General features: G+C 46.2%; 2 protein-coding genes across 2 annotated transcripts; both read left to right on the top strand.

Annotated features, from left to right (window-relative positions):
• Window positions 1-28: 28 nt before the first annotated feature.
• Window positions 29-11,934, top strand: LOC125445066 (toll-like receptor 13). Its single transcript, XM_048517896.1, has 3 exons — window positions 29-144; window positions 7,708-10,515; window positions 11,433-11,934. The coding sequence occupies exons 2-3, from the start codon at window positions 7,817-7,819 to the stop codon at window positions 11,596-11,598; spliced, it is 2,865 nt and encodes a 954-aa protein (XP_048373853.1). The 5' UTR covers window positions 29-144; window positions 7,708-7,816; the 3' UTR covers window positions 11,599-11,934.
• Window positions 11,935-13,938: 2,004 nt separating this feature from the next.
• On the top strand, window positions 13,939-27,359 carry LOC125444478 (neuronal pentraxin-1-like). Its single transcript, XM_048516911.1, has 5 exons — window positions 13,939-15,089; window positions 21,665-21,836; window positions 23,175-23,422; window positions 24,884-25,063; window positions 26,358-27,359. The coding sequence occupies exons 1-5, from the start codon at window positions 14,322-14,324 to the stop codon at window positions 26,565-26,567; spliced, it is 1,578 nt and encodes a 525-aa protein (XP_048372868.1). The 5' UTR covers window positions 13,939-14,321; the 3' UTR covers window positions 26,568-27,359.

The raw sequence follows: 27,359 nt of genomic DNA, 5'->3' as shown, positions 1-27,359 counted from the left end.
CCCGTTTTAGATCTCCCTACCTTTTGAGGAAGTAACTCCACAGATTTACAAGCTCACACGGGAAACACTTGTCCCAAAGCTGTTACTTGCACTGAGTTTATCGGAGACGAAAGAAAGACTGGAAAAGGACGGCAGGAACTGAAGGTAAGGCATGCACCTTGCTGCGGAGGCTCAGTGAGAGCAGAAAGGAGCTATGAATTTGGTCTGGAAGGATATTTCCCATCTCTCCTTGAGGCTCATGTGCCAGAATAACAACCGTTGCAAAGCTAATGCTTTTTCAGTGTATTCCAGCAGGGTCTCCTATGCCCTCAACAGTTGCCCGACAGGCAAAAATCCCCAGACGGCCAATTCAAATCAGTTGGATATTTATCATGATTCTCACAGGAGGGGTGAGGGTAGACAGAGGAGCTAATCAAACATAGCTGGGCAGAGAAAACACAGACATGTGTATAGCAGTTAGAGCCAAGTCCCTGCTTGCCATATGATTCCCTGGATGTCATGAGCAGTGGTGGGATCCAAAAATTTTAGTAACAGGTTCCCATGGTGGTGGGATTCAAACTGTGGCGTAGCGCCAATGGGGCTGGGCGGGGCACGATGAGGGCGTGGCCGGGCATTCCGGGGGCGGGGCTGTGGCAAGGAAGCAGCCACTGCGTCGGTACTTGGGCGGGAAACGAATGCACGCAGGCGCAGGCTGCCACGCGCGCCGGTGCACCACCTGCTAGACTGCTTCAAGTTCTGCACGCTACTGCTGAGAGGAGGGGCATAACTAAGACAAAAATCACTTGGCAAAATCACCAATTAGTAACCCCCTCTCGGCACACACAAATAATTAGTAACCTACTCTCGGGAACCTGTGAGAACCTGCTGGATCCCACCTCTGGTCATGAGACTGTTATCTCTAGGCTACACTTACCTCTAGTACAGATAAAATAAATTATATCTAGTAGAACAGTTTCTTTTAAGTAGTCAAAACTGAAACTCTTAGTTTTCCTTTCATGTGGCAGGAGAGGCTGATTTTGTTTTTTAGAGCAACTACCTCTTCCCATATATTTAACAAGATCCAGACATCCACAAGTGTGGACAGGATACAAAAATAGATAAGTTCAGGTTTGCCAACCACAACCACTCCAGTGGGGGACAGGAGATCCCTTGATGTCATTCCCCACCGCAGCTTCTAGTAACATAAGTAACCTGGAAGTGTCATCATACCTTTCTAGGAATCACTGGAAACTCTACAGTAAAGCCATAGAGTTTCTGGAGATTCTTAGAGTTAGAGAGGCGTGATGCTACTTCAGACTTTTCCCAGATGGGACATCACAGTTTCACTGATTGTGCCTGGCAGGTCCCCACTCCCCCAGACTTAGAAATGCTAGATGGACCTAATAGTGTATATATCATCACTGGCACTGACTCCTACGGGACCATCTCTCCTGCTACGTCCCCTGAAGATTGCTATGGTTGATGACTGAAAATCTTCTGGTGGTCCCTGTTGTGAAAATTATCTGGCTTGCTTCAACCAGGTGGAACACTCTTTTGAATGAGACTTGGGCCCCGTGGGACCTGATGCAAATCTGTAAGGCAGAGGCCCCTTCCGCACATGCAGAATAATGCACTTTCAATCCACTTTGCAGCTGTGTGGAATAGCAAAACCCACTTGCAAACAATTGTGAAAGTGGACTGAAAGTGCGTTATTCTGCATGTGCGGAAGGGGCCAGAGATGTTCCACCAGGGATACGGTTGAGGTAGCTACAGTTTCCCCCATCTTGGCCTCCGTCTTTCCAGCCCATCTTTTCTCTCCTTGCTTGTCTCCTTTTTTTAAAAAATAAAAATTTAATTGTCATCTGGTTTTGGGAAATGTCTGGTATTATGGAAATTTAATTGCCATCTGGTTTTAGAAATATCTGGTATTAGATATCCATTTTTAAAAAACTGGTATTTTATTCTTATTTAAATGTTGGAAGTTGCCCTGAGCTCGTTAGGTGAAGGGTGGCATATAAGAACATAAGAACATAAGAACAAGTCAGCTGGATCAGACCAGAGTCCATCTAGTCCAGCTCTCTGCTACTCGCAGTGGCCCACCAGGTGCCTTTGGGAGCTCACATGCAGGATGTGAAAGCAATGGCCTTCTGCGGCTGTTGCTCTCGAGCACCTGGGCTGTTAAGGCATTTGCAATCTCAGTTCAAAGAGGATCAAGATTGGTAGCCATAAATCGACTTCTCCTCCATAAATCTGTCCAAGCCCCTTTTAAAGCTATCCAGGTTAGTGGCCATCACCACCTCCTGTGGCAGCATATTCCAAACATCAATCACACGTTGCGTGAAGAAGTGTTTCCTTTTATTAGTCCTAATTCCCCCCCCCCCCCCAGCATTTTCAATGGATGCCCCCTGGTTCTAGTATTGTGAGAAAGAGAGAAAAATTTCTCTCTATCAACATTATCTACTCCATGCATAATATAAAAGCAGTAAATGAAATGAAGATACAGCCCCCCGAAATCTAGCCCTGCTGTATATTTAGAACAGCTTGTTAATTATAAGTGCAGATGGGTCATGACAAGAGCAAGGTGCAACTCATTCCCCTCTGTCTATCTTCAAGGTCGTTTCCTTAACATCCCACAAAGTGAGCGTTGTTGTCGGTACTGTCCCAACGCTATGGACTCAATCCCTCATATCCTGCTTTACTGTTCAAGGTATAATGATATTAGAACCGATCTGGGAGCTTTACTCCCTCTAAAATATATGTTTCTCTCAGACAAACTAAAAATGTCTAAGCTATTGAACAGCCCTAATGTAGAAATTTCTGAAGCAGTCGCGACATTTTTAATCCGTGTTCTACATGATGTGTAACAATGATCCTGTTATTGTACTTGGAATGTTTGGTACTTCTGGTTTATGCCTAATAAAGGTTTTTGGATTGGACTGATTGGAAAGGAAGATAAAATGGAAGTGAAAAGAACAGGGTGTGTAGTGCCCTGAAAAGGGAAGAGCGTGTAAAAATAGACTGAAGAAATAAATCCTCACTGTCTTTCCCCTTCTTTTGCAATGATACCGTTATGTACAATCTAATCAATGAGCAGTGATTTTATTTATTTAGATATTTATATCAAACTTTTCTCTCCAATAAGGACCCAAAGCAGTGTACAGAAATGCTATTCTTCCGTCCTTTACTTTGTCTTTGAAATAACAATTCTGTGAAGCAGGTTAGCCTGAGAGACTGGCTCAAGATGGCCAGTGTTCTTTAGAATGGGAATTCGAACCCAGGTCTCCTAGACTGCACTCTGACACACTAACCAGTACACTGTGGTAGAGTTGCCAAGTGGCCCCATGCCCCATCTCTTTCATAGAGGCTTCTGATATATTTATCTTTATCGAATGTCAATATACAGAAACAACACACATAGTCATATACCAATAAAAACACAGTAAAAATACACAAATCCATATAAGGAATGTCCTCTACCTCCAGGCCATCTTTCCTGAAATTTCAAACATATATAAAAACCAAGAATCGCGTCACACACTAAGGCGGAAACTAAATCAATGCAAAACCAATAAATATCTGAAGTTACTACTATAATTCATAAAGTGTTGTATAACATACAAAAAAATAGACCAAAGTCATGATTCAAATTCATCAAATTAATTATCTTAAGTCTCTGTAAGTATCCAGAGTCTCTCATTCAAATTCTTATAACAATTCATATAATGTGATATTATATGCAAAAGGCCAAAATAATGGTTCAAAGAGCGTCAAAATAAATATCTCCAGTCTTTATAAATCCTTAAGAGTCTCTCTCTCAAACGCCTCACGCGTTTCAAAAAGCGTTTTCGTAGATATCTTCCTCAGGAGAAGAAATTCATAAATTCTCTTTTTCACATTTCTTAATTGCCATATGGATTTTCTACAAAAAATAATAATAATAATCATAGTTTTTTGTTATACACGCTTACTTTTAAACATAAACTTATTAACGTTTTTAAACAATTTTAAACAATGTTGAACATTTTAAAACATTTTAAAGCGTTTTTAACATTTTTAAACATTTTTAATAATTTTGCATCATTTTAACAAATTATATAACTTTAATGCTACACATTACATTTTTATTATGATGAATAACCATTTTAGCTATCTTACTTATCTCTCCGTAGAGCTGTCATGCACGCCAACAATGGCTATTATGTGTAATGGGAAGCCATTTTCTATGCCCTTCCCTCAGATGAGTAGTTGTCATCGTCCCCAAATCTGACAGGTAAAGCATTCATCCCTACAGATTCCACACAGGAAACTAGTTCTGACCCAACCATTTGCTCTCGTGGGTAAAACACCAGCTATCTAGAGAGGGCCCAGCATGGTGTAGTGCAGTGATGCCGAACCTATGGCACGGGTGCCAGAGGTGGCACTCGGAGCCCTCTCTGTGGGCACGCACACACAGAGTTCGTCATGTGGGGGGCGGAAAATCACCTCCTCCAAACACACACACGCATACACACATCTTGGCTGGCCTTGGCCACTGAGCACAATGTGCGCGCACCGCAGTGAGCAGGGAGGACTCAGCTGGCGGGCCTAGCGCCTGTGCTCTGGGTGGCTGCTGCCTGGGGGCGGGGGGGGGGGGGGGGCTATATACAGAAAAAATCATTTTTTCATAATTAACAACAAATGTTGGGTAACAAACAATGTTTGAAGTCACAATGTAACACAGCAATTTTCAGGTCTCATTCAAAGTATTTTACTGTGGTGTAATACACAGCTAAATTCCATTCATAATACTTTTGTCAAGTCAAAATAGACATTTTCATTCATAATTTAACCACTCTTTGTGAATAGAATTAATTTCATGAAATTGGCTCTCAGCTGGCCTATCCAAAGTTGCTCATAGAAGTCAATTCAAGGACAATAACAGCAGGTAGGATGTATATTACAAGCCAGTATCAACAGGAATTCACTGGAAACCCTTACATGAAAGGCTATGCATATGCAGCAGGAATTGTGTTGACTTTATAGACCATATTTTTACTTCGGTATCCACTTTACACAGTACAGGAGTCAAATGCCTTGTCACCTGCTACTCAAAAGAGTATGCATCTGACTTGCAAAGATTGCACCTTTTGTTGGACGGCTCAGTATTGATGCAAAGCGATGCAGTCCGCAGAATTTTTTGGATTTGTATATAAAACAAGCTTTAGGGCAAATCCCTGAACATCAACCTTCTCTACCTGTGCATTATTTTTAGCTTCCCTCTACTTGGTTAAGTGGATCTGTGTATATAATGTTGTTATGCCAATAAGGTTTGTTTGTTGTTTATTTGCAAGCAAGCATCAAACAGAGCATCGCTTGATATTAGCGTTTTGGAAGCGATATTGCGTTTCCTCAAACTATTGAAGCTAGGAGGCAGAACTCCTTATTTTAGGCGGTGTACCACAGGCCTGGTGCAGCAGCCAACGTAATCCGGTGTCACGTATGTATTAAGGAAAGCACTGTAACTTACGGCAGGCCACAATGTCTGGTTGGACACCGACAGTTACAGTATGGCGTGCCAGACACGCGCCAGTCCCAAAGCAATCAGCGTTGCTCGCTTGGCAGATAGAGAACCGCGTGAATATTGGTGTTGCCGTACGGCCGAAGACCCAATTTGTAGTACAATTACAACGTTACGATTACTGGCAGGGACTTAGAAAATAACAGTTAGATTGTTAGCGGTGCTGAACATTTGCATTTCGATTTCAGTCGAGGACCTGGAGTGGCGCATTTTCTGTCCTGGCTGGCGCCAGAAAAGGATGGAAGTGGCACTGAGGAGATTAGAAGAACGGTGTGCCGCCGGAGGCAGCGGTGAGGGCTCATGGACTTTTCGCGAGGCAGCGGCAGGGCTATAGGCGAGGCATCATAGATGCTATAATGAACTGTTTTAAACTGTTTGTAAATATTCAGCTGTTTGGGGTGTTTGGGTGGGTTGGGGAGTTAAAGGTTTCTCTGTTTGCTGGCAGGTTGTTTATGCGGTTGTTTGTTTCTGTGTTATAAATACAGATCCTTCATTGCGATACGTTCTGTCGTTGTTTGGGGGGGGGGGGGGGGGGGGGGGGGGGGGCGCAGAGGAGGCAGAGATGCTAGAGAGGCACAGAACAGTGCGCATGGGATTTACTGGAGGCTAGAGCAGGCTGGCCCCTGCTCAAGCGGGTGGAAGAGGGAACCAACCAATTTTTTCTAAACTCAAACCTCAGCATTCAGGTTAAATTGCCGGGTTGGCACTTTGCAATAAATAAGTGGGGTTTGGGTTGCAGTTTGGGCACTTGGACTCAAAAAGGTTCGCCATCACTGGTGTAGTGGTTAAGAGTATGTGGACGCTAACTTGGAGAACCTGGTTTGATTCCCTACTCCTCCACTTGAAGCCTGTCGGGTATCCTTGGGCCAGTCACAGTTCTCTCAGAACTCTCTCAGCCCACACGGAGGCAGGCATCTGCAAACCACCTGCAAAAGACTCTTGCCTTGAAAACCCTACAGGTTGCCATAAGTCAGTTGTGGCTTTGTTGGCATATTACACACACGTATTAGGCAATCGGTTTCAAAAAGGAACAAATAGCCAGTAGTGATGACGACAGAAAAGGGAAAGACAGAGCCATACAGGGGACAATCGCTGCCCTCCCTTTCGGTTTCCTGACAAACTGGTTGCTTTTGATTTTGGACATTTAGAAACGGATACTTTCTAAGGGGCTTCCTGCTCTACTTATTCTGAGGGATTCATTCACCTCAGGAGGAATGGCACTCCACACGTGATGTGATCCTAGAGAAGGCAGCCACCGTTGTCTGTTGCAGCAAGATATATATATATTTTTAAAGGAGTCTTTGAGCACCTTCAGTACTCACAGAAGTACTGAGGAATAAGATTTTCAGAGAACCCATTTTGTGGCATTCAAAGGCGTTATTACCTCACATTTGATTTTCCAGGGACCCAGCCTTTAAAGGCACTGTCACTCATATTAAATTAAACCCACGCAGTACTGTGAGAAGTGCTGGAAACTTCGGGCAGAACTTGACATCTACACAACGAGGGTGTTAAAAACTATACCACAGAATTTGCTGACTCAAACAGCTGCCATCTCCTTTTGAGTTACCAGCTTTTGAAGCAGCTGTCCTTTCAAGCGTTGCTTTGGTCACACAGCTATTTGAGCTCCAACCGTCCCTTTTGACCAGAGACATTTCTCGTCTCCTGGCACCTGTCCCTTTTAAATCACTGACCCTATTTTGGTCTTTAGGGATGAATTACTAGCAATGCCACCCCCCTAGGGCTTGACTCCCTGCTCAAAGCCTTTTAAAATTAAATCGGCTAAAAGTTAAACTTAGACCCTTTCCGCACGGGTCAAATACAGCGCCCTGGGGACGGCAAAAACGCTGTCCCCAGGGAGCTGTTCGCATGGGGGGCGCGGCCGCCCTCGCGCCTCCCCAGCGGTGCGAAGCCGCTGTTTTCCAACCTCATGCTGGCAGGGGATGATAGGAACTGTAGTTCATAACATCTGGAGGGCCGCGAGTTTGACACCTATGATCTAAGGAATAGAGCAGGCAACGCACTCCTGTAGATAAAAAGAGAATATGAACGATACAAACACAGATTCTGCTACTTCATTGTAAATGTTGTTTTGTGGGGTTGATGTGAATGCAGAATAACAGCTTTATCGACCGTTCCCAGTCATTTAACATTTCGCAATCTTGTTTTAGGAACTCCAGGAAGAGGAAGAGGCAAATTCTTCTGATGAAGAAGCCACATGATATGAATTCCAGGCCAGGGTCCCTCTGAAATCCGATCACACAGAGCTCCTATCTCAGCATGTTGCGCGCCAAACCTATCCGCTGGATACTTCGTGCACTGCTGACCCTCTTGACGTGGTCCCACTGGGGTGTTGGTTCTTTTGGGCTCAGCCACTGCGTCCTTTCGCCTAACAAACCAGGCCTTGCAATCTGTACTTCCCAGGCCGTTTCCAACCTGAGTTCCGCCATCTCCCACCTGCCTAACTCCACTCTCTGGCTCAATGCTTCCCACAACAACATAAACGACGTGGCCTCTATGGCTTTTTCCCATCTTCCTGGCTTGTTGGAACTTCAACTGGACAACAACCGCATATCCAGCATCCAGCCAAATGCCTTTCGAGGTTTGGAGGCCCTGGGGATGCTCGATTTGAGTTGGAACCGCTTAGCTTCTATGAGGCCTTCCATGTTGGCTGGTCTGAGGAATCTCCGCCGGCTTCATCTGAGTCACAACCAAATTGCCTCCTTGGATCCTGGGGCTTTCATGTCCCAGACGGCTCTCCAGGCGCTCCATCTTTCCAACAACAATCTTTCTGCTTTCCAGGAGGTAGCGACAGCGGTGGAAGGCTTGGCCAACCTTACCTTCTTGAATCTCGATTACAATCAGATCTCCACACCATGCGTGGGGCCCGGCGGGATCGTTTTGCCTGCTCTGAGGAACCTCAGCTTAAACAGCAATGGCATTTCAAAGCTGGACCTATCCAATTGCTCTCTGCGTCGCTTGCAGCAACTGAACCTGACCCACAACGGCATGTTGGAAGTGGATTCCAAATCCTTCCGGGCCACCCCGGCTCTGCTGGAGTTGTCCTTAGACATGAACCCCTTCCCCATTTCCCATCTGATCAATCTGTCGCTTCCTCACCTGACCATGCTGCACCTGTCCAGTATGAACCAGTCCTTAAACCGCACCTTGACTACTGCCTGTACTGTCTTCCGGGGCCTCTCCTCTTTGACCTCTTTGGACATCAAGCATTCCAAGCTTACAGCCGCTCACCTGAGCCAATTGGGTTCTTGCACTAACCTCACCTGGCTGGACCTGTCTACGACAGACTTCAAGCGTTTGTCAAGTGGGGACTTCAGCACTTTCCCAAACCTGGAGTTCCTCTCGTTGGACAAGTGTAAATTGCTGGCGGTCCACGCGAAGGCCTGGGAAAAGCTGAGGCGGCTACGCACGCTGATCCTGAAAAGAAATTCCATCTCCCAGTTGGAAAACGCCCTCTTCAGTCCTCTGACGAGTTTGAGTTATCTGGATCTGTCCAAGAACCGCCTAACCAACCTTCAGAAGACATCTTTTTTAAATATGTCAGCGTTGCGGCAGCTCGTCCTTCAGAGCTGCCAGATCACTGCCGTGACTCGCGACACTTTCTACTACGCTCGCAAAATGGAGTACTTGGACTTGAGTGGCAACAGCATCAAACTGCTCAAGTACTCTGCCTTTCTGTTCCTCGGCCGCTTACAAACCCTTCTGCTTTCCGGAAACAGAATCCTCACCGTTCAAAGCCATGCTTTTAAGGGACTCAACTCTCTCAAGAGCCTCTCCTTGGATCACAATTACCTGTACAAGCTGCCGGTGAAGACGTTTGCCTACCTTAAGAAGCTAAAAACACTGGACCTCAGTTACAACTACCTCTTTACTTATAACAAGTATGATCATCCTAGCCCTTTTCTGGGTCTCCACACCCTCCAAACCCTGGACCTCGGCTCTCAGATGCCTCTTCTGCCCATCTGTCCTCCAGACAAACTTTTCCAAGGTTTGAAGAATCTCCGGCACCTTTCTTTGAGGGATAATCCCAGTACCTTGTTCGTCAACCTCTCCTTTGTCAACCTGACTAGCCTTGACTTCCTGGATCTCTCGGACATCTATCCAGGCAGAGATGGCTTCTGGAGACTGCGTCCAAACTTCTTCCAAGGTCTGAAGAACCTGACTCAACTCCGGATAGAAGACAGCTCTATCAGGGACTTGCCTGAACAGATATTTTCTGATTTGGGATCCCTGGAGCAGTTGTCCTTGAACAAGAACGACTTGAGGAACATCAGCAAACAGCTGCTCGGTAAACTCCCTTCGCTGAAGTATCTGGACGCCTCTGGGAACCCGCTAGCTTGCTCGTGTGAAAATCTGTGGTTCCATAACTGGTCTATGTCTGAACCAAACATTCAGGTAGCCTTGCTGGGCTCCTATCACTGCTTTGGCCCCGGCTTGACTGACCGGCTCTTTGTCCAGCAAGATCTGTCCTTCTGCTTTGAGACTTGGGAAATGTATTTCTTTGCTGGGACCACTGTGGTCATTCTCTTGCTCCTGCTCAGTGCTCTGGTAAATGCGAAGTTTGGTTGGACGCTAAGGCACGGTTATTATTTGCTAAAGGGCTGGGGGCACGGGCAGCTGCGTCAGAAAGGACAGGACTATCAGTATGACGCCTACGTTTCCTGTTCCGGGCAGGACCACGAATGGGTGGTGAAGAAGCTTCTGGTAAAGCTGGAAGAGGAAGGGGAGCCTAACATCCGGCTGTGCTTTGGGCCTAGAGATTTTGCCCCCGGAGAGTATTTCATGAACAACATTCAGAACGGGGTAAGCCGAAGCCGCAAAACGTTGTGCCTGGTGAGCAAAAGTTACCTGGAAGATGAATGGTGCTCTCTGGAAATCCAACTCGCTTGTTCTAAGATACACTACCATGGACAGGACCCACTAGTTATGGTCTTTCTGGAGGACATTCCTAACTACAGGTATGTGACGATTTATCATCTTGGAGAGGTGGGACTTGAATGTTGGATGGTAGAAGAGAAGGCCCATCTTCATTCACTGCATTGCATAGGATAGGATAGGGGAAGAAGACGTGGTAAGGAATAAGAATGCTGGTGAGGTAGAGATCCTGTCACAAGTGCAGCACTGTGTGTGAGGTGTAGTGGTTAGGAGCAGATGGACTCTGATCAGGAGAACTGGGATTGATTTCCCAATCCTCTATATGAGCAGCAGACTCTAACCTGGTGAACCGGGTTTGTTTCCCTGCTCCTCCACGTAAAACCTGCTGGGTGAGCTTGGGCTAGTCACAGTTCTCTCAGAACTCTCTCAGCCCCACCTACCAGCAGTGGCGTAGTGGCGTAGTGGCTAAGAGCAGTAGCGTAGTGGCTAAGAGCAGTGGAGTAGTGGCTAGGAGCAGTGGCTAAGAGCAGGTGCATTCTGATCTGGAGGAACCGGGTTTGATTCCCAGCTCTGCCGCTTGAGTTGTGGAGGCTTATCTGGGGAATTCAGATTAGCTTGCGCACTCCCACACACGCAAGCTGGGTGACCTTGGGCTAGTCACAGCTTCTCGGAGCTCTCTCAGCCCCACCTACCTCACAGGGTGTTTGTTATGAGGGGGGAAGGGCAAAGAGATTGTAAGCCCCTTTGAGTCTCCTGCAGGAGAGAAAGGGGGGATATAAATCCAAACTCTTCTTCATCTCTTCTTCTACCTCACAAAGTGTTTGTTGTGGGGAGAGGAAGGGAAGTGGTTTGTAAGTCACTTTGAGACTCCTCACACTTGAGAACAGTGGGGTATGAATCCAAACTTATCTTCTTCTGTGGGGTGGGTGGTGAGAGGGAGAATGTGTGGTAAATAAACCAGAGAGTAGAAAATCTCAGTCCCGTTTGCCTTCCCTTCTAGGCTATCCCCGTATCATCGTCTGAGGAAACTAATCAACCAAAAGAGCTACATCAGTTGGCCTGAAAATCCAGAGGCTGAAAATGTGTTCTGGGCCAAACTCCAAGAGGCCCTGCAGGACTCCAGAGAACAAGAAGCGGAACTCATACAGTTCAATGTGACTGAGTAGTGGGTGGAACGGAGGGGAGCATCCATTTAGATATACCTTGACAACAGGCAATGGGCTAGAGTGGCATGAAGTAAATACGACGTAAAGTATTATTACTTTGCAATTGCAGATGCCGGGATATTATTCAAATGGCGCCTCATGAATGGGCATATCAGATAATAACTGGTGGACACTCTGGTTTTCTTTAGGGGCAAAATACCTTCTGCTTTGAGACTTGGGAAATGAAAGCCTGCATGGTGTAGTGGTTAAGAGCAGGTGGATTGTAGTCTGGAGAACCGGGTTTGATTCCCCACGCCTCCACCTGAGTGGCAGAGGCTTATCTGGTGAACCAGATATATTTCCGCACTCCTACATTCCTGCTGGGTGACCCTGGGCTAGTCACAGTTCTTCGGACTCTCTCAGCCCCACCTAACTCACCAGGTGTCTGTTGTGGGGAGAGGAAGGGAAAGGAGCTTGTAAGCCACCTTGAGTCTCCTTATAGGCAAGAAAGGTGAGATATAAATCCAAACTCTTATTCTTCTAAAGGTGAACAATCAAGGTCTGAAAATTTTGAATCTAGTGAGCTGATTTTTAACACTATGATGGTAGAATTCACTAACCGGAATTTAAGCATTAGGGTTTTTTAAAAATATAAATATTGGGGGGGGGGGGGGGGGGATTTGAAATTTTAAAGGTAAAATCCTGGAACTGTAACAACTTGGCACAACATTTTTTTATTTCACATGTTTTACACATTCAGACACACATTTCCAAAAGGAAGAATAACTGGATGTCATTATTCTTGCTTCTTGTGGGAATATGACAACCAGTGGCTATTCTGATGTACTGTACTTTATTCTAAAACAGGGGTCTTCAAACTATGGCCCCCCAGATGTTCATGAACTACAATTCCCATCAGCCCTGCCACTTGGCCATGCTGGCAAGGGCTGATGGGAATTGTAGTCTACAAACATCTGGAGGGCCATAGTTTGAAGATCCCTGTTCTAAAAGAACAGCAATGTTTTATCTTCAACACCGCAATGGGAAATGTGTTCTGTGGAGGAAGCAAAGTGGCTTGTTTTATAGGGAAGAATCTCCTTCATTAGATATATGAACCTGACTAAAGTTGAGAAATGTCAGGCGTGTAATAGGGCAGAAATGAATTTTTGATTTTTTTTTAAAAAAACACAATAAATCCTTCTCAACTGAATTTTTACAAAGCCTCAGACTCTCGTTTCCAAATGCTTCTGGTTTGGGCAGAGGGAAGCAAACACGTTGACAATGACCTATTGGTTATTGCGATAAACGTTTTGTGCTCTTGTTCATGAGCCAGAATTTATGCTTTTGTCATATTTACTCGCTGTTTCTGATGAGCAGCCATTTGTGTGAGAAGGTGGGTTTATCTACTTGTCTGTATTCTCACACTCTGTGCCGGCGTGACACACTCTTCTCTTCTGTTGCCAACCCTGTAGATTCAAAATCTACCTCCGTACAACCAACATAACTTTCATCGGGAGAGAAACTCAGTGCAGTATTTGAAAGTACAGTGGAATTTCGGTTTTCGTTGGTAATCCATCCGAAAAGAATAGATGAAAACCAAAACAGATGAAAACTGAGGCAAACTTTTCCATAGGAATCAATGTAAATCCAATTAATCCGTTCCAGGCACTCCAAAAAACATACCAACACATTTTTGGGTGAATAAACATGGTGTTTAATGCTGAAAACAGTAACAAACAATAACACTAGGATCAGCTTCAGAGCCAGTGGACCAATGTCGCACCAGAAAGCTGTCCAAAGAGGTCTGTTTCTGATGCCTCTTTAAGATTTGTCTGAAATGGGGCAAGACATTGTCATTAAACAAGTTAAAGACATGGCCTGCAACAGCTTTGTCTGGGTGATTTTTCACTACAAACCCCTGCACCTTACTGCAAATCGATGAAAACCGAGGCAAATCGATGAAAACCGAGACAAATTTTTCACTGAAAAAATTGACGAAAACCGAAACCGATGAAATCCGAAGGCAATGAAAACCGAGGTTCCACTATACAAACTCTGTCTCGTAAACTTAATTCCCCTGAGTGGAGTTTTAAGCTTTCCTGGACTCTTATCTCTTGGGGGGCAGCCGGCAGGAAGAGGGGTTGTGGGTAGCCCAGCGATGGAGTGGGAGGATGGGCCGGGATGAAAGGAGAAGCTTGGCCCTGACACCTTAAGCCCATTAATTTCTTGGTTGCCAGGAGAGACGGATGCATCACGAGCGGATTTGGCAAATTGGACAGGAAGGAGAGGCAGGAAAAGCACAAATCCTGTGTGTGCCGACAACACTGGTATACCTGCTGGCATCTTGGTCGTGCTGGCAGTAAGATACAGATAAGAGACTGAAAGAAAGGCTCTAACTGCTGAGGTGGCACAACAAATTCTCGGGGAAAGTCCAGACATGTTTTCTGGCACTGGAGACTCAATGGGACTTCTGGAAGTTGCCCGCTGCATGCTCTAACTGGAATATCTTCCACTTCCTCGTCAAAGATCACAGGATCCCCTTTCCAAAAGAGTTTTGTTGGACCAGAAGAGGTTTTTGGATTTGTGCGGGTTTCTCAAAGCAGGCCTTTATGACCGATGTTGCATTTACATTGGCTCTGCCACAGGAACTGTAATCTCTAGTCTAGCGGCCTGAATTGCCTCTATTCTTCAAGGCCGTTCTTGACAGCACCCCGCTCTCCTATCAGTCAGGGACAGCTGTGGAAATGGCCTTGCAGCTCCCATTGTTCTACCTCATCTTCTTCCCACCAGTGTTGGCAGCTGACTATGGTTTGCCCAAATTTATCTGCAGCCCGATGCCGTTGGACATGGAGCACGGCTGCCAGTCTGCCAGTCAGCAGCGGCATGGACCAGCGGCTAACAATGGAGCGAACGGACACTGGGTGGGGACTCTGGAAGAAGCCAAGGAGACCATCTTACACTTGCGGGAGACAGTGGTGCACCAAAAGGAGATGATCCTCGACCAAAGGGAGACGGTGCGAGAGTTGACAGCCAAACTCAGCCGGTGTGAGCTCCATTCTCGGAGGCACGTTGGGGAACACCTTGGTGTCCACCATCAGGAGAACCACAGTCATGGCCATCATGAAGGAAGCCACCGAACCCATCACGAGGGCGGGCATCGAACCCACCACGAGGGCACACATCCTCATGGCCACAGGGGGCATCACGAGGAAGGGCATCAGGGGCATCATGAAAACACTCACCAGGGCCATCATGAGGATGCTCATAGGTTGCACCATGAAGAGGTCCACCGAGATCCCCACGAAGGCATCCATCCCCGGGAGAATGAGTACCATCACTTAGGACAACGGGAACACCATGAACTCCAGTTGGGGCACAATACTCACGATGCTTTCCGTAAGGGGGCTGCAGCCGCCAACACCATGGAGGATCCACCCAAGGACCCTACTACTGGGGTGCACCAGATGGAGCGGATGCTGGAATCCCTCAAGGAGAGACTGGAGCATTTACAGGTACCAAGCCTTGTATATCACTCACCTCTCCTTGAAAGCATATCCCAAATATTTCCCAGTGCATTTATTTACTCTCCTTATAGTCAACTATCTATTTCTTATCTGGTGATTCACCCTCTGTCCAACCTTATGCTCTTCCCCATTTGATCTCCCATCCCATTCTTCCTCCAGCATGGTGTCGTGGTTAAGAGCAGGTGGATTCCAATCTGGAGAACTGGGTTTGATTCCTCACTCCTCTACCTGAGTGGCAGAGGCTTATCTGGTGAACCAGATGTGTTTCCACACTCCTGCATTCCTGCTGGGTGACCTTGGACTAGTCCCAGATCTTCAGAACTCTCTCAGCCCCACCTGCCTCACAAGGTGTCTGTTGTGGGGAGAGGAAGAGAAAAGAGCTTGTAAGCCACCTTGTGTCTTCTTACAAGACAGAAAGGTGGGGTATAAATCCAAACTCCTCCTCCTCTTCCTCCTCCTCCTCTTCTTCTTCTCCTCCTCCTCCTCTCCCATTCCTTCTCCATCAATTCACCTTCACCAAAACTAACCTGTCGACCATCCTCATATTTCCTTGCATTTATCACATTTCATGAATTATTCTTGATCTAATTTCCCATTGGGGTGCTGTGTGGTTTCCGGGCTGTATGGCCGTGTTCTAGCAGCATTCTCTCCTGACGTTTCGCTTGCATCTGTGGCTGGCATCTTCAGAGGATCTGAATCCTCTAAAGATGCCAGCCAGGCAAATTCCAAGCGAAAGCGTCAAGGAAAATGTATTCGCTAAGTGCTATACCAATATTCAACCATGATCAAGCCTAGCCGACAATACATTAATTTCCCGTTCTTTCCCAACACTCCTTGTCAGTTGATTACCAGAAATCATCCCAACCTGTGTTATCCACCCTACCACCCACTGCCCTGAGAACAACATTCCTATTATCTCACCTATCACAGAAACCTTTATAAATTCTGTCTTCCTAAAATTGCTTCTACCCTGACATGGATGGCTCAGGCTAGCTCATTTCATCAGATCTCAGAAGCGAAGCACGTTCGGCATTTGTTAGTACTTGGATGGGAGACCACCAAGGAAGACCAGGCAATGACAGACTACTTCTGCTTGGCCCCTTCCGCACACGCAGAATAATGCACTTTCAATCCACTTTGAAGCTGGATTTTACTGTGCGGAATAGCAAAATCCACTTGCAAACAATTGTGAAAGTGGATTGAAAGTGCATTATTCTGCATGTGCGGAAGGGGCCTTAGCCTCTCACCTTGGGAACACTATGGGGTTGCCATGAACCTTATGGGGTTGTCTATGGGGTTGCCACCACATTGTTTCCTCTACCATCTTTTCTCCCCCCTGCAGATCCACCTTCTTTTGCATCAAGCTTATCTGGTGTCTCTTCCTATCTGCCCAAGGCATGTATCCATTCCTAAGTAAACTCTTATCCCAAAATCCTAGAGTAATTATTTTGAGGTCACATTTGCAATTTGATTCTTGAAACCCTCTTTCTCACCACCAGCACCACCTGAATGAGAAAAATCACAAATGAAAATGGATAACTTCTAGAAATGAAATATCCCAGACCCCATTTCTTAATGACCCCTGTTGAGCTACCCTGTTTCCCCGAATATAAGACATCCCCTGAAAATAAGACGTAGTAGAGGTTTTGCTGAAGTGCAAAATATAAGGCATCCCCCGAAAGTAAGATGTAGCAAAGTTTTTGTTTGGAAGCATGCCTGACGAACAGAACACAGTAAAATAAGACATCCCCTGAAAATAAGACATAGCGCATCTTTGGGAGCAAAAATTAATATAAGCACTGTCTTATTTTCGGGGAAATACGGTAGTTCACGTATACCTAAACATAAAGGCACAGCCATTTACCCTGGCTACCCCTTTTTCTATCTCTCAATTGCAAGTACATTCATTCCTCCTCATCTCTCTGTCAAACACTCATGAAATCACAATTCTAAGTATGCCCTATAAAACTAAGCCCAGCCATTACATTTAGGAAAAACGTCTGGACGTTTCTGTCTGCAACCATGTCGTGTGATTCTTCTGCCCTCTGTTCTGATGTTTTGAGGCGCTAGAGACTAAATTGCTCGCTGCCTTCCTTGCGTTTTAAATAGGTAGAGATTGCAACAGATCCAACATTTAATCTTCTTTCCGTCAGGCTAAACATACACAGCTTCTTTAACCTTTCCTCATGTGACACACTTTCTAAACCTTTGGGTCATTTGCTATTTATTTGCCTCATACTCATTCACGCTCCTTTCCTCCAACCTTATTATTATTATAAGATAGACAGTTGTTTTGAGAGTTGAGGCTGGTGGTATAGAACAGATACTGTTGCTCATGTGGTAAACACTCATCCCATTGTCTTTTCCAACAAACAAATTGTGGATCTTTTTACAGTGTTTCAAAACCTGCAGCACCTGTTTAAGGTGGGGCAAAACAGGACCTAAGGAATTAGTGTGTACAGCACGGCCAAATATGACCTCTCTCAGATTCACACTGTCTTCAGCAACCTTAAAAACCATTGTCTGTCTCCAGTCATATTTTGACACACCAACGAAGAATGATGAAAATAGAGTAATTTGTGAATAGCTCAGAGGGGAAAGGGGGCAGGTGCTACCAAACCGTTCTGGAATTCTGACCAAATATTTCATGACATTTGTCTCTGGGATTAAAAGTACATTTCCCAACTTGAGAGGAGGGAAAGATGGTTTTCTTCATGCTTCGCTTTCACAGAAGGGATTGCAGCGGTCAAAATGGAGGCTGTTTTGTGTGTGACGTTACCTCATGTATTCAGAGGAATATGAGAATAAGGGTTTCGTGAGCACTGGTTCTTCCTAAATCCAACAATTCTCCCGAGGAACTGGTTGTGTGAGAGCAGCAAAAATGGTTAATCCATATAATAATCCAACATTTAATAACCCAAAGGTCAAGAGTTGCTGCTTATCTCATTTTTTCCTTAGGGTTTATAAGCCCAGATCCCATACTTCCAACTTTACCATCTCTGTCTTTGTGGGAAGGAAAAAAGATGGATGAGTTTGTAGAAATAAATAAATTGACTAACAAACTCAACCATCCTGGCGTCTATCTACAGCATTTTAAGAGATGCTGCAGTGCAAGGGGACACACAGGCTTGTTTTTTAGCTTTGGGGACCCAAGATGCCTTCAGGAGATTGGCCACCACATGTTTCCAATGTACTTCCTTAAGCATTTCCCCACAAAATATTGTATCTGTCATGGCCTGTCCCTCTCTCTTCCACTCCTTTCCTCTTCACCTTCACAACTCTCCCCCATTCTTCTGTTGATTTCCTTAGGAGACCATCCCCTTTCAGGTGGTCTCCCCCGTTCTGTCACATTTGTGCTCTGTATCCCTCATACTTACCCCTATTCTTCTGTTGGGGATCACATAAGCTTTTGGGAAAACTGTTTGACCTGAATGACCCAGCCTAGTCTAATCTTGTCAGATCTTGCAAGCTAAGCAGGGTTGGTCTGGCTAATATTTGGATGGGATGCTCCCAAGAAACAGTCTGCAGAGGCAGGTGCTAAGTCAGCTGCAACTTGAGGGCACTTTCCACTATACTGTGGGCAGGACAAGAGCATAAGAACATAAGAACAAGCCAGCTGGATCAGACCAGAGTCCTACTAGTCCAGCTCTCTGCTACTCGCAGTGGCCCACCAGGTGCCTTTGGGAGCTCACATGCAGGATGTGAAAGCAATGGTCTTCTGCGGCTGTTGCTCCCGCTCACCTGGTCTGTTAAGGCATTTGCAATCTCAGATCAAAGAGGATCAAGATTGGTAGCCATAGATCGACTTCTCCTCCATAAATCTGTCCAAGCCCCTTTTAAAGCTATCCAGGTTAGTGGCCATCACCACCTCCTGTGGCAGCATATTCCAAACACCAATCACACGTTGCGTGAAGAAGTGTTTCCTTTTATTAGTCCTAATTCTTCCCCCCAGCATTTTCAATGAATGCCCCCTGGTTCTAGTATTGCAAGCATGCCTTGATGGGATGTGAATTTCACTCTATGGTTCTTCCAAACAAGAAGCGAAAAAGAGGGTCATTTAGGAATGGAGGGGGAGGGGAATCCTGGGTTGGTAAAATGGTTCTTATTGGCACAATAATTCTGAGAGGTCTCTAGGTCCCACTAGGAGACTGGCAACCTCAGAACTCATGAGTTTTAGCTGGGTAAAGGGAGAGCTATGACACCATGAGGTATTAATGTCATTACTACCGTGTTTCCCCGAATATAAGACAGTGTCTTATATTAATTTTTGCTCCCAAATATGCGCTATGTCTTATTTTCAGGGGATGTCTTATTTTTCCTGTGTTCTGTTCGTTGGGCATGCTTCCAAACAAAAACTTTGCTATGTCTTACTTTCGGGGGATGCCTTATATTTCGCACTTCAGCAAAACCTCTACCATGTCTTATTTTTCGGGGATGTCTTATATTAGGAGGAACAGGGTATATCATAGGAAGTTAAGGTTGCTAACCTCCAGGTGGTAGCTGGAGATCTCCTGGGATTACAGCTGAACTCCAGATGATCAGTTCACCTGCAGAAAGTGGCCACTGTGGAAGGTGGACTCTATGGCATTATACCCAGCGGTGGGATTCAGCCGGTTCGCACCACTTCGGTAGAACCACTTGCTAAAATGGTGCTTGTAAACAACCAGTTGTTAAATTATTTGAATCCTACCACCGGAACCGGTTGTTACATTACTTGAATCCCACCGCTGATTATACCCCATTGAAGTCCCTCCCCTCCCCAAATTCCACCCTCCTCAGGTGCCACCTCCAAAATTTCCAGGTATTTCCCAACCTGGGACTGGCAACCTTATAGGAAGTTGTGGGTTTGATGATGTCCCCTTTTGCTATAAGACAGCTATTTTAACATGATCACTGTAGGGAAAAGTTTCAGTTTCACTTTTGACTGGGTGTGCGTTCCTGTTGTGGCTCATTGTGACCTAGTAGGCAGTGGCTGCTTCCGTTCCCCATAAAGTTTTGAACTGTTTTAGGAATTAGGTGCTGTGGAATTAGGTACAGGTAAAGTTTCCCCTTCAGCTGGGTGACCTTGGGCTGGTCACAGCTTCTCGGAGCTCTCTCAGCCCCACCCACCTCACAGGGTGTTTGTTGTGAGGGGGGAAGGGCAAGGAGATTGTCAGCCCCTTTGAGTCTCCTGCAGGAGAGAAAGGGGGGATATAAATCCAAACTCCTCCTCCTCCTCCTCTTCCTCTTCTTCTTCTTCAGTCGGAATTACTACAGGAGTAAAGAGGGAATGCCCAGGGATCCAGACATCCAGATTCCATTTCGATTCTGTTGTTGCTAGAAGGAGCGGAGTTCCTCAATTTTTTCATTCTGTGTCCTTTTTAAAAAAAACAAAAAAACAAAACCAAGGAATGGGACTGAGCTGCCATCATCAGTGTGGGTAGGAGCGGAGATTACAAGAGCATCTGAGGTGCCAACTTAAGTGTGGCGACTAAAAATACGTGGTGTGTTCTGTCCTCTGGCTTCCCCCCCTTCTTAAGGTGTAAGGAAGAATTATACATCCAGGCCAACAGTGACCTGGAGGTGAAGGGGTCAGTACAGAAATCAGGTCAGGGGGTGGTGGAAAGAAGAATAGGATGAAAACTGGCTAAGTGGAAAATTGGCTGAGGGCACTTTGGCACATGCAGAATGATGCACTTTCAATCCACTTTCAATGCACTTTGCAGCTGGATTTTACTGTGCGGAAGAGCCAAATCCACTCGCAAACAATTGTGAAAGTGGATTGAATGTGCATTATTCTGCATGTGTGAAAGTGCCCTGAGGAAGTCTTAACCAATGGGCAACAGGGGCAGCTGCCCTGGGCCTCATGCTGGAGGAGGAGCCCATGGCACTGTCTCTCTGTCTCCCCCCTGAACCAACATCAGCTGCTTGTGCCTGCCCCATCTGGGATCAGGAAGTTGACCCCATGGTGGCAGCGGTGGCTCATGCCCACCCCACCCAAGGTTCAGACTGTAGGATTCTGGTGGCCACAGAAGTTCCTACCTGCCTCACATGAGAGGAGGGTCATCTCTTGTGAGCCAGCGTGGCGTAGTGGTTAAGAGCAGGTGGATTCTAATCTGGAGAACCGGGTTTGATTCCCCACTCCTCCACCTGAGTGGCAGAGGCTTACCTGGTGAACCAGATGTGTTTCCGCACTCCTACATTCCTGCTGGGTGACTTTGGGCTGGTCACAGTTCTCTCAGGACTCTCTCAGTTCCACCTACCTCATAAGGAGTCTGTTGTGGGGAGAGGAAAGGAAAGGAGCTCGTAAGCCACCTTGAGTCTCCTTACAGGAGAGAAAGGTGAGGTATAAATCCAAGCTCCTCCTCCTCCTCCTTCTTCTTGGATTATGTTGGAGGGGGTTACTGAGGCAAGGATCTGGGTCCATCCTGGATTTTTGGTACAGGGCTCCAAAATCACTGGAAAGCACCCCGGAAAAGAGGGCCTTGAAGGACAGAGTACCAGGCATAAGACCTACCAAGAGGAAAAGGGAAGAGACATTTGAAAATCACAGCCGATATCAGCATTGGTCCTGTCTTCCACAGCACAACCGGAACAGCTCTCTTTTTTCCACATCCCTGCGTGATGCTCTCCAAAAAAAGATAACCATCTTGGAACATCAGATCCATGCAAAAGTAAACACGACTGATCATGGTGGGTCAGCAGCAGCAGGGCTAAGGAACGCTCATCACTCCCACGGGAACACTGCTGAGAAAGGTGAGCGTCTGCACCGGAAATTCAGAGGGGTGTCATGAAGGAAGGGCACTTGGTCATGAGCCAGTGAGCTGGAGGTTGAGAAACGGGTGGGAGGAGGCCAGTGGTGGGATCCCAAAATTTTAGTAACAGGTTCCCATGGGGCTGGGATTCAAACTGTGGCGTAGTGCCAATGGGGCTGGGCGGGGCATGGTCGGGCATTCCGGGGCGGGGCATTCCTGGGCGGGGCTGTGGCAAGGACGCAGCCGCTGCGCCGGTCCTTGGCCGGGAAATGAATGCACGCAGGCGCAGGCTGCCACGCACGCCGGTGCACCTCCTGCTAGACTGCTTCAAGTTCTGCGCGCTACTGCTGAGGGGAGGGGCGTAACTAAGGCAAAAATCACGTGGCAAAATCACCAATTAGTAACCTCGTCTCGGCACACACAAATAATTAGTAACCTACTCTCTGGAACCTGTGAGAACCTGCTGGATTCCACCTCTGGAGGAGGCAACATGAAAGTCAGACAGAAGGACTGAAATTATTTAAAAAGTGGTCCCAAGCAGTGGTGGGATTCAAATGATTTAACAACCGGTTCTGGTGGTGGGATTCAAATAATTTAACAACTGGTTGTTTTCAAGCACCATTTTGACAACCGGTCCTGCCGCAGCGGTGCGAACCGGCTGAATCCCACCAAGGTATTTTTGTTTATAACATTTATATCCCGCCCTATCCCCGTATGGTTGGAAGGTATGTGGGATAGAAACTTTTACTGAAGTTAAGGTGGTCTGCATCTGTCTGCTGTGATGGGGAAGAGGGCAGAATGTATATAAATAAACCTCACAAAAAATGAACGAGCAGATGGGGGGGTGTTTTTAGGTGCGTAGGCAGGTGGAGAGATCTGGGAGATCAATTGAGAAAGATGAAGAGACGGTAACTGAGTGCTTAATGGAGTGAATTCTAATTCATTGTGAAAAGAGATGGATGAAAGGGTGGAGGTAAAGAATGCTAGGCCAGTGGTTTGCTAGAGAGTTAGGTCAACGTGGAGAGACAAACAAGAGACACCAATACCGGTGGCTGGAAGCTGATTGGATGAACAGCAACACGTGACTGGATGAGGGGTAGGTGGGAAACCTTAACAGTAGTGTGAATACAGAGGAATGGAGGCAGATAATTGATGACGGAGCCTGCCGAGGGGGATACATGAATCACAGGCAATTGTCTATAAATGAATAGATACAACAGAAAATCCAAGGGGTGCTTGGTGGGGTGGCTTCCAGCAAACGTCTGAGCAAATTTATGTCCACTCCATGTCTCTGCCTTAGCAGTTCAGTACCACCTCTCTAATTCCTTCCCTCCCCCAGGGCACAAAGGGGAGAAACACTCTGAAAATTTCCGCGTGGGTTTTCCTCTCCGCACCAACTACATGTATGCCAAGGTGAAGCGAACCCTCCATCACGAGATCTTTGCCTTCTCCATCTGTCTCTGGCTCAAATCCAGCTCAGCCCCAGGGATGGGCACTCCGTTCTCGTACTCGGTGCCAGGCCAGGCCAATGAAGTGGTGCTCATCGAGTGGGGAAATAATCCCATGGAACTGCTAGTCAATGACAAGGTACTTGAAACTGGCATTGGGAACTGGGTCGGATGTAATCCAGACATGTCTTGGGTCGAGTGATGAGGAAACATATTTAAAGGATGACCTCCACATTCATATTTTTTGTAAGCCAAATCCAAATCCAAAACCTTTATTAGGCATAAAACCGGTGTGTGTCAAGAGTTCCAAATACAATAAGAAGATCATTATTGCGCAACTTGCAAAACACAGAGTAAAAATACAGCAACAGCTTCAGAGATTTCAACATTAGAGTTATTTAGAAGCTTAGCCATTTTTATCTTATCAGAAAGGAGCATAAATCCTGTTGGTAATACAGTTCTCAAATCAGTTCTGATGCTGTTGTATTTTGAACAGTAAAGCAGAATATGAGAAAGTGTATCAGTTGTATCAAGACAAAATCGATAGCAACGCTCATTTTGTGGAATACTAGAGAAGCGACCTTGAAGATGTACTGACAGAAAAGAGTTACACCTTGCTCTAGTCATGACCCATCTGCAATTGTAATTAACAAGTGGTTCCAGGTATATAGCAGGACTAGATTTCTGAGGGATAATCCCAAAGAATATTGGAGAGCAAGAGCTTTGCGCCTTTGCTCAGGAGAAATTTTTTGTAAGCTTGACAGTGTTGATTGATAACTAAAAGATGAATCGCAAATCCTTTTGGGTAACTGGGGTGAAAAATCCCTTCCTGCCCCTTATCTGAAGAGGGCCTAAAAGACAGAACTTGCCGTATTCACTCAGTACTTCTGGGATATAGCAGCACGAGTCAAGAGGGATGCAGTGTCAAAAGATCTTGACCAAGGATGCTTGTCAGAGAGATCTCCATAAATCTTGGAAGTTCTTCGTTAACAATATTATTGGAGAAATATTCTGTCTCATACGCAGTACTGGTTTTGGATTACATTTTTTCAGTTTAGAAAAAAAAAGGCAGTATGTAGGGTGGAGACAGGACATTTTCCCCTCTATCTCTCCCCCATAGTATTAGAACTTGAGTCTGGAGACCACTTGTCATACTTGGAGATCTCCAGCTCAGAAGTTGGCTACCTTAGACATTCCACATGCTAAGCTTGTGCTTGTACCACTGAGCTACAGTCCTGTAGTACAGAGCCAGTGTGGTGTGGTGGTTAAGAGCAGGTGGATTCTAATCTGGAGAACCGGGTTTGATTCCCCACTCCTCCACCTGAGTGGCAGAGGCTTACCTGGTGAACCAGATGTGTTTCCGCTCTCCTACATTCCTGCTGGGTGACCTTGTGCTAGTCACAGTTCTCTCAGAACCCTCTCAGCCCCACCTACCTCACAAGGTTGTGGGGAGAGGAAGAGAAAGGAGCTTGTAAGCCACCTTGAGTCTCCTGACAGGAGAGAAAGGTGGGATAAAAATCCAAAACTCTTCTTCTTCTCTTCTTTCCAGTGGAACCAATGTTCGGAGTCCACACTTTGATCCTCATTGTTTGCTTTGCAGGCTGCCACTCTGCCATTGGCCATTAATGATGCCAAATGGCACCACATCTGTGTGACCTGGTCAACCCGGGATGGCGTTTGGGAAACATACCAAGATGGAGTTCGGAGAGGGAGTGGAGAAAATCTGGCTCCCTGGCACCCTGTGAAGGCCGGGGGTGTTTTTGTACTTGGCCAGGAGCAAGTAAGTTGCACTAGACTCCCAAGTGAAAATAAATATGGTGGATCCATCTTTGGAAGACCTGCTGTGAATGGCTTTTCTAAATTCACGCCCTTTCTCTTTTCTTCTTCCCCTAGCAGAGTATTTACCTCACTATGTGTTGAACTGCCCCTTGTATGATAAGCCTAGGGTAGGCTGACCAGACGTCCTGCTTTTGGCGGGACAGTCCTGCCTTAAAACAATTTGTCCTGCGTCCCGCAGGTTTTTTCAAGTGTCCCGATTTTTGGAAGGCTGCCGCACTGCCTTCTGGGGCACAAGGCAGTGCGGCAGCCTCCCGCGCACGCGGCCGCAGGAGCACGGCTTTCTGGGGCGCTCCCGTTTTCCGCCCTGTCACAGGGCGGGAAACAGGAGCACCCCAGAAGGCAGTGCACTCCTGCAGCTGCATGCGCATGCGCGCGCGCGCATCCCATTTTACGAAGGTGACCATCTGGTCACCTTAGCCCAGGGCCAAGTTTCTTTCAGCGTTATAGCCATGCCCCAGAGATACGCTCCGATTCAGATAAAATATACCTTCTCTCAGATTCAGATCCTTATATATCCTATGGGGTTGACCTTTTTGCATTGGCAGCCTCAAACATTCGATGTAAGATATACGGAAGGAAATAGTACAATTGAAATGTGCTCAAGATATGTTAGATTCTAGCTCAGATACATTCGAAGGGTGAATGGTGAGGGACTGAGGGTCCATATATTTTATTCTTAGTCAGAATACTGGAACCTTCAAACGCTGCCACCATATCACGAATAGCCAGGATTAGGGAGGTTCAATCCTGCATTTTTGGACTCTTTTCTCCAAATACTCCAAGAGGCTGAGTTCTCAAAGATTTTATTGTAAAATTGAAAACAAAGAAAGTAAACAAATTCCTATTACAGAGATCTCTCAGCCACGCACATTCTCATTATCTTTCTGTCCAGACCTCAAGTCAAGAGATGGCTTCTCTTGCGCAGCCCATCGTTGAATCTCCCTACCTTTGTTCCTTTACCTCTCAGGAGAACTTTCTTCCTGCCATGTGGTAATCTAGTCTTCGATGTGTGCCCATTTGGCTACTAGCTTGTTTTAGGTAAATTTCCATAGCCTTTCCAGTTCTACATCCAGAGATCAAAGCTGTCGTCATGCCTGTGTGACTTTCTTTTGTTACAGTTACAGAACAACTTCATCACAGTATATCATGGTGATTTATATGTTTTAATGTTGTAATAGCCTGTGGCTCTACAATAAAGCCTTACTGTACTGTACTGTTCTTTCCTTCTTCCCCAGGACACTCTTGGTGGTCGCTTTGATGCCACTCAAGCTTTTATTGGCGAGATCTCAGATTTCAACATGTGGGGCCACATCTTGACGCCAGGGGAGGTCTACAAGATGGCCACTTGCACTAGCGACGTTGGCGGCGACCTCATCAACTGGACTGAGTCTTCTGTGGACCTTCACGGAGGAGTGGTCAAGCTACCTTTCAATGCCTGCCACTGATGAGCCACGACAGAAGAGAGACTACTGGCTCTTTGGGAAGAGAGAGAAATTTAGCCATTTAACAAAGGGAGGGGCTGGGAATGACTATCTCAGGATTTTTGGTGGGGGTGGGTGGGAGATGCAATCTGACAGTTTGAAAAAAAGAGAAAACGCTGGGAACAAAAATTCCTGGGTTTCTCGGGGAAAGAGGCGGTGCTGGTTTCAATACACCTGGGTCCTCCGGGAGTGCAAGATAGAACAATTTCATGCAGCAAAGTCTTAGCATGTAGGAAGGCCTGGATTTACAACAAGAGTGCCTGCTTAAAACCCCACCACCACCTTGTGTTTGTTAAAGTAAGGAAACCTTTGGAGCATTGGTATCAGCTCTACGGAGCCATTCTATGGAGCTGAGAGATTTCCGCAACAGAGTTGATGCTCAGGTGCTGTTTAGGGTGCTGGATTTTTGGAATTAGGAGCTTTACTTTTAATATAACTGCTAACTGGAAATTATGTTCCTCCTAGTGGGAAGTATACATAGACCATCTGGGACTGTTCAGGCCCTGTCTTGAGAGAATTGTTTAATTGGGGAGACGGCTGGAAGAATGGGATCCGCCAACCTTTGGCAAACCGAGTTGCACAACTGTTGCCTACGTGGGACGCTGCAGCCCCGATATTTGACTGGTAGCCTCCTTAATGTTGCCTTTGTGGAATATGTTAGAATCATAGAGTTGGAAGAGACCCCCAAGGGCCATCCAGTCCAACCCCCTGCAAAGCAGGAACGCATAATCAAAGCACTCTTGACAGACGGCCATC

This window comes from Sphaerodactylus townsendi, linkage group LG15 (assembly GCF_021028975.2).
Source record: "Sphaerodactylus townsendi isolate TG3544 linkage group LG15, MPM_Stown_v2.3, whole genome shotgun sequence".
Classification (NCBI taxonomy): Eukaryota; Metazoa; Chordata; class Lepidosauria; order Squamata; family Sphaerodactylidae; genus Sphaerodactylus; species Sphaerodactylus townsendi.
The sequence above is the reverse complement of the archived record's forward strand: the minus strand, read 5'-3'. Positions and strand labels throughout refer to the sequence as shown.

Coding starts and splice junctions, on each gene's coding strand:
- LOC125445066 (XM_048517896.1), top strand. CDS start 7,817: ATGTTGCGCGCCAAACCTATCCGCTGGATACTTCGTGCACTGCTGACC. Junction 10,516..11,432: donor GAGGACATTCCTAACTACAG/GTATGTGACGAT, acceptor CTTCCCTTCTAG/GCTATCCCCGTATCATCGTC.
- LOC125444478 (XM_048516911.1), top strand. CDS start 14,322: ATGGCCTTGCAGCTCCCATTGTTCTACCTCATCTTCTTCCCACCAGTG. Junction 23,423..24,883: donor AACTGCTAGTCAATGACAAG/GTACTTGAAACT, acceptor TTTGCTTTGCAG/GCTGCCACTCTGCCATTGGC. Junction 25,064..26,357: donor TTGTACTTGGCCAGGAGCAA/GTAAGTTGCACT, acceptor CTTCTTCCCCAG/GACACTCTTGGTGGTCGCTT.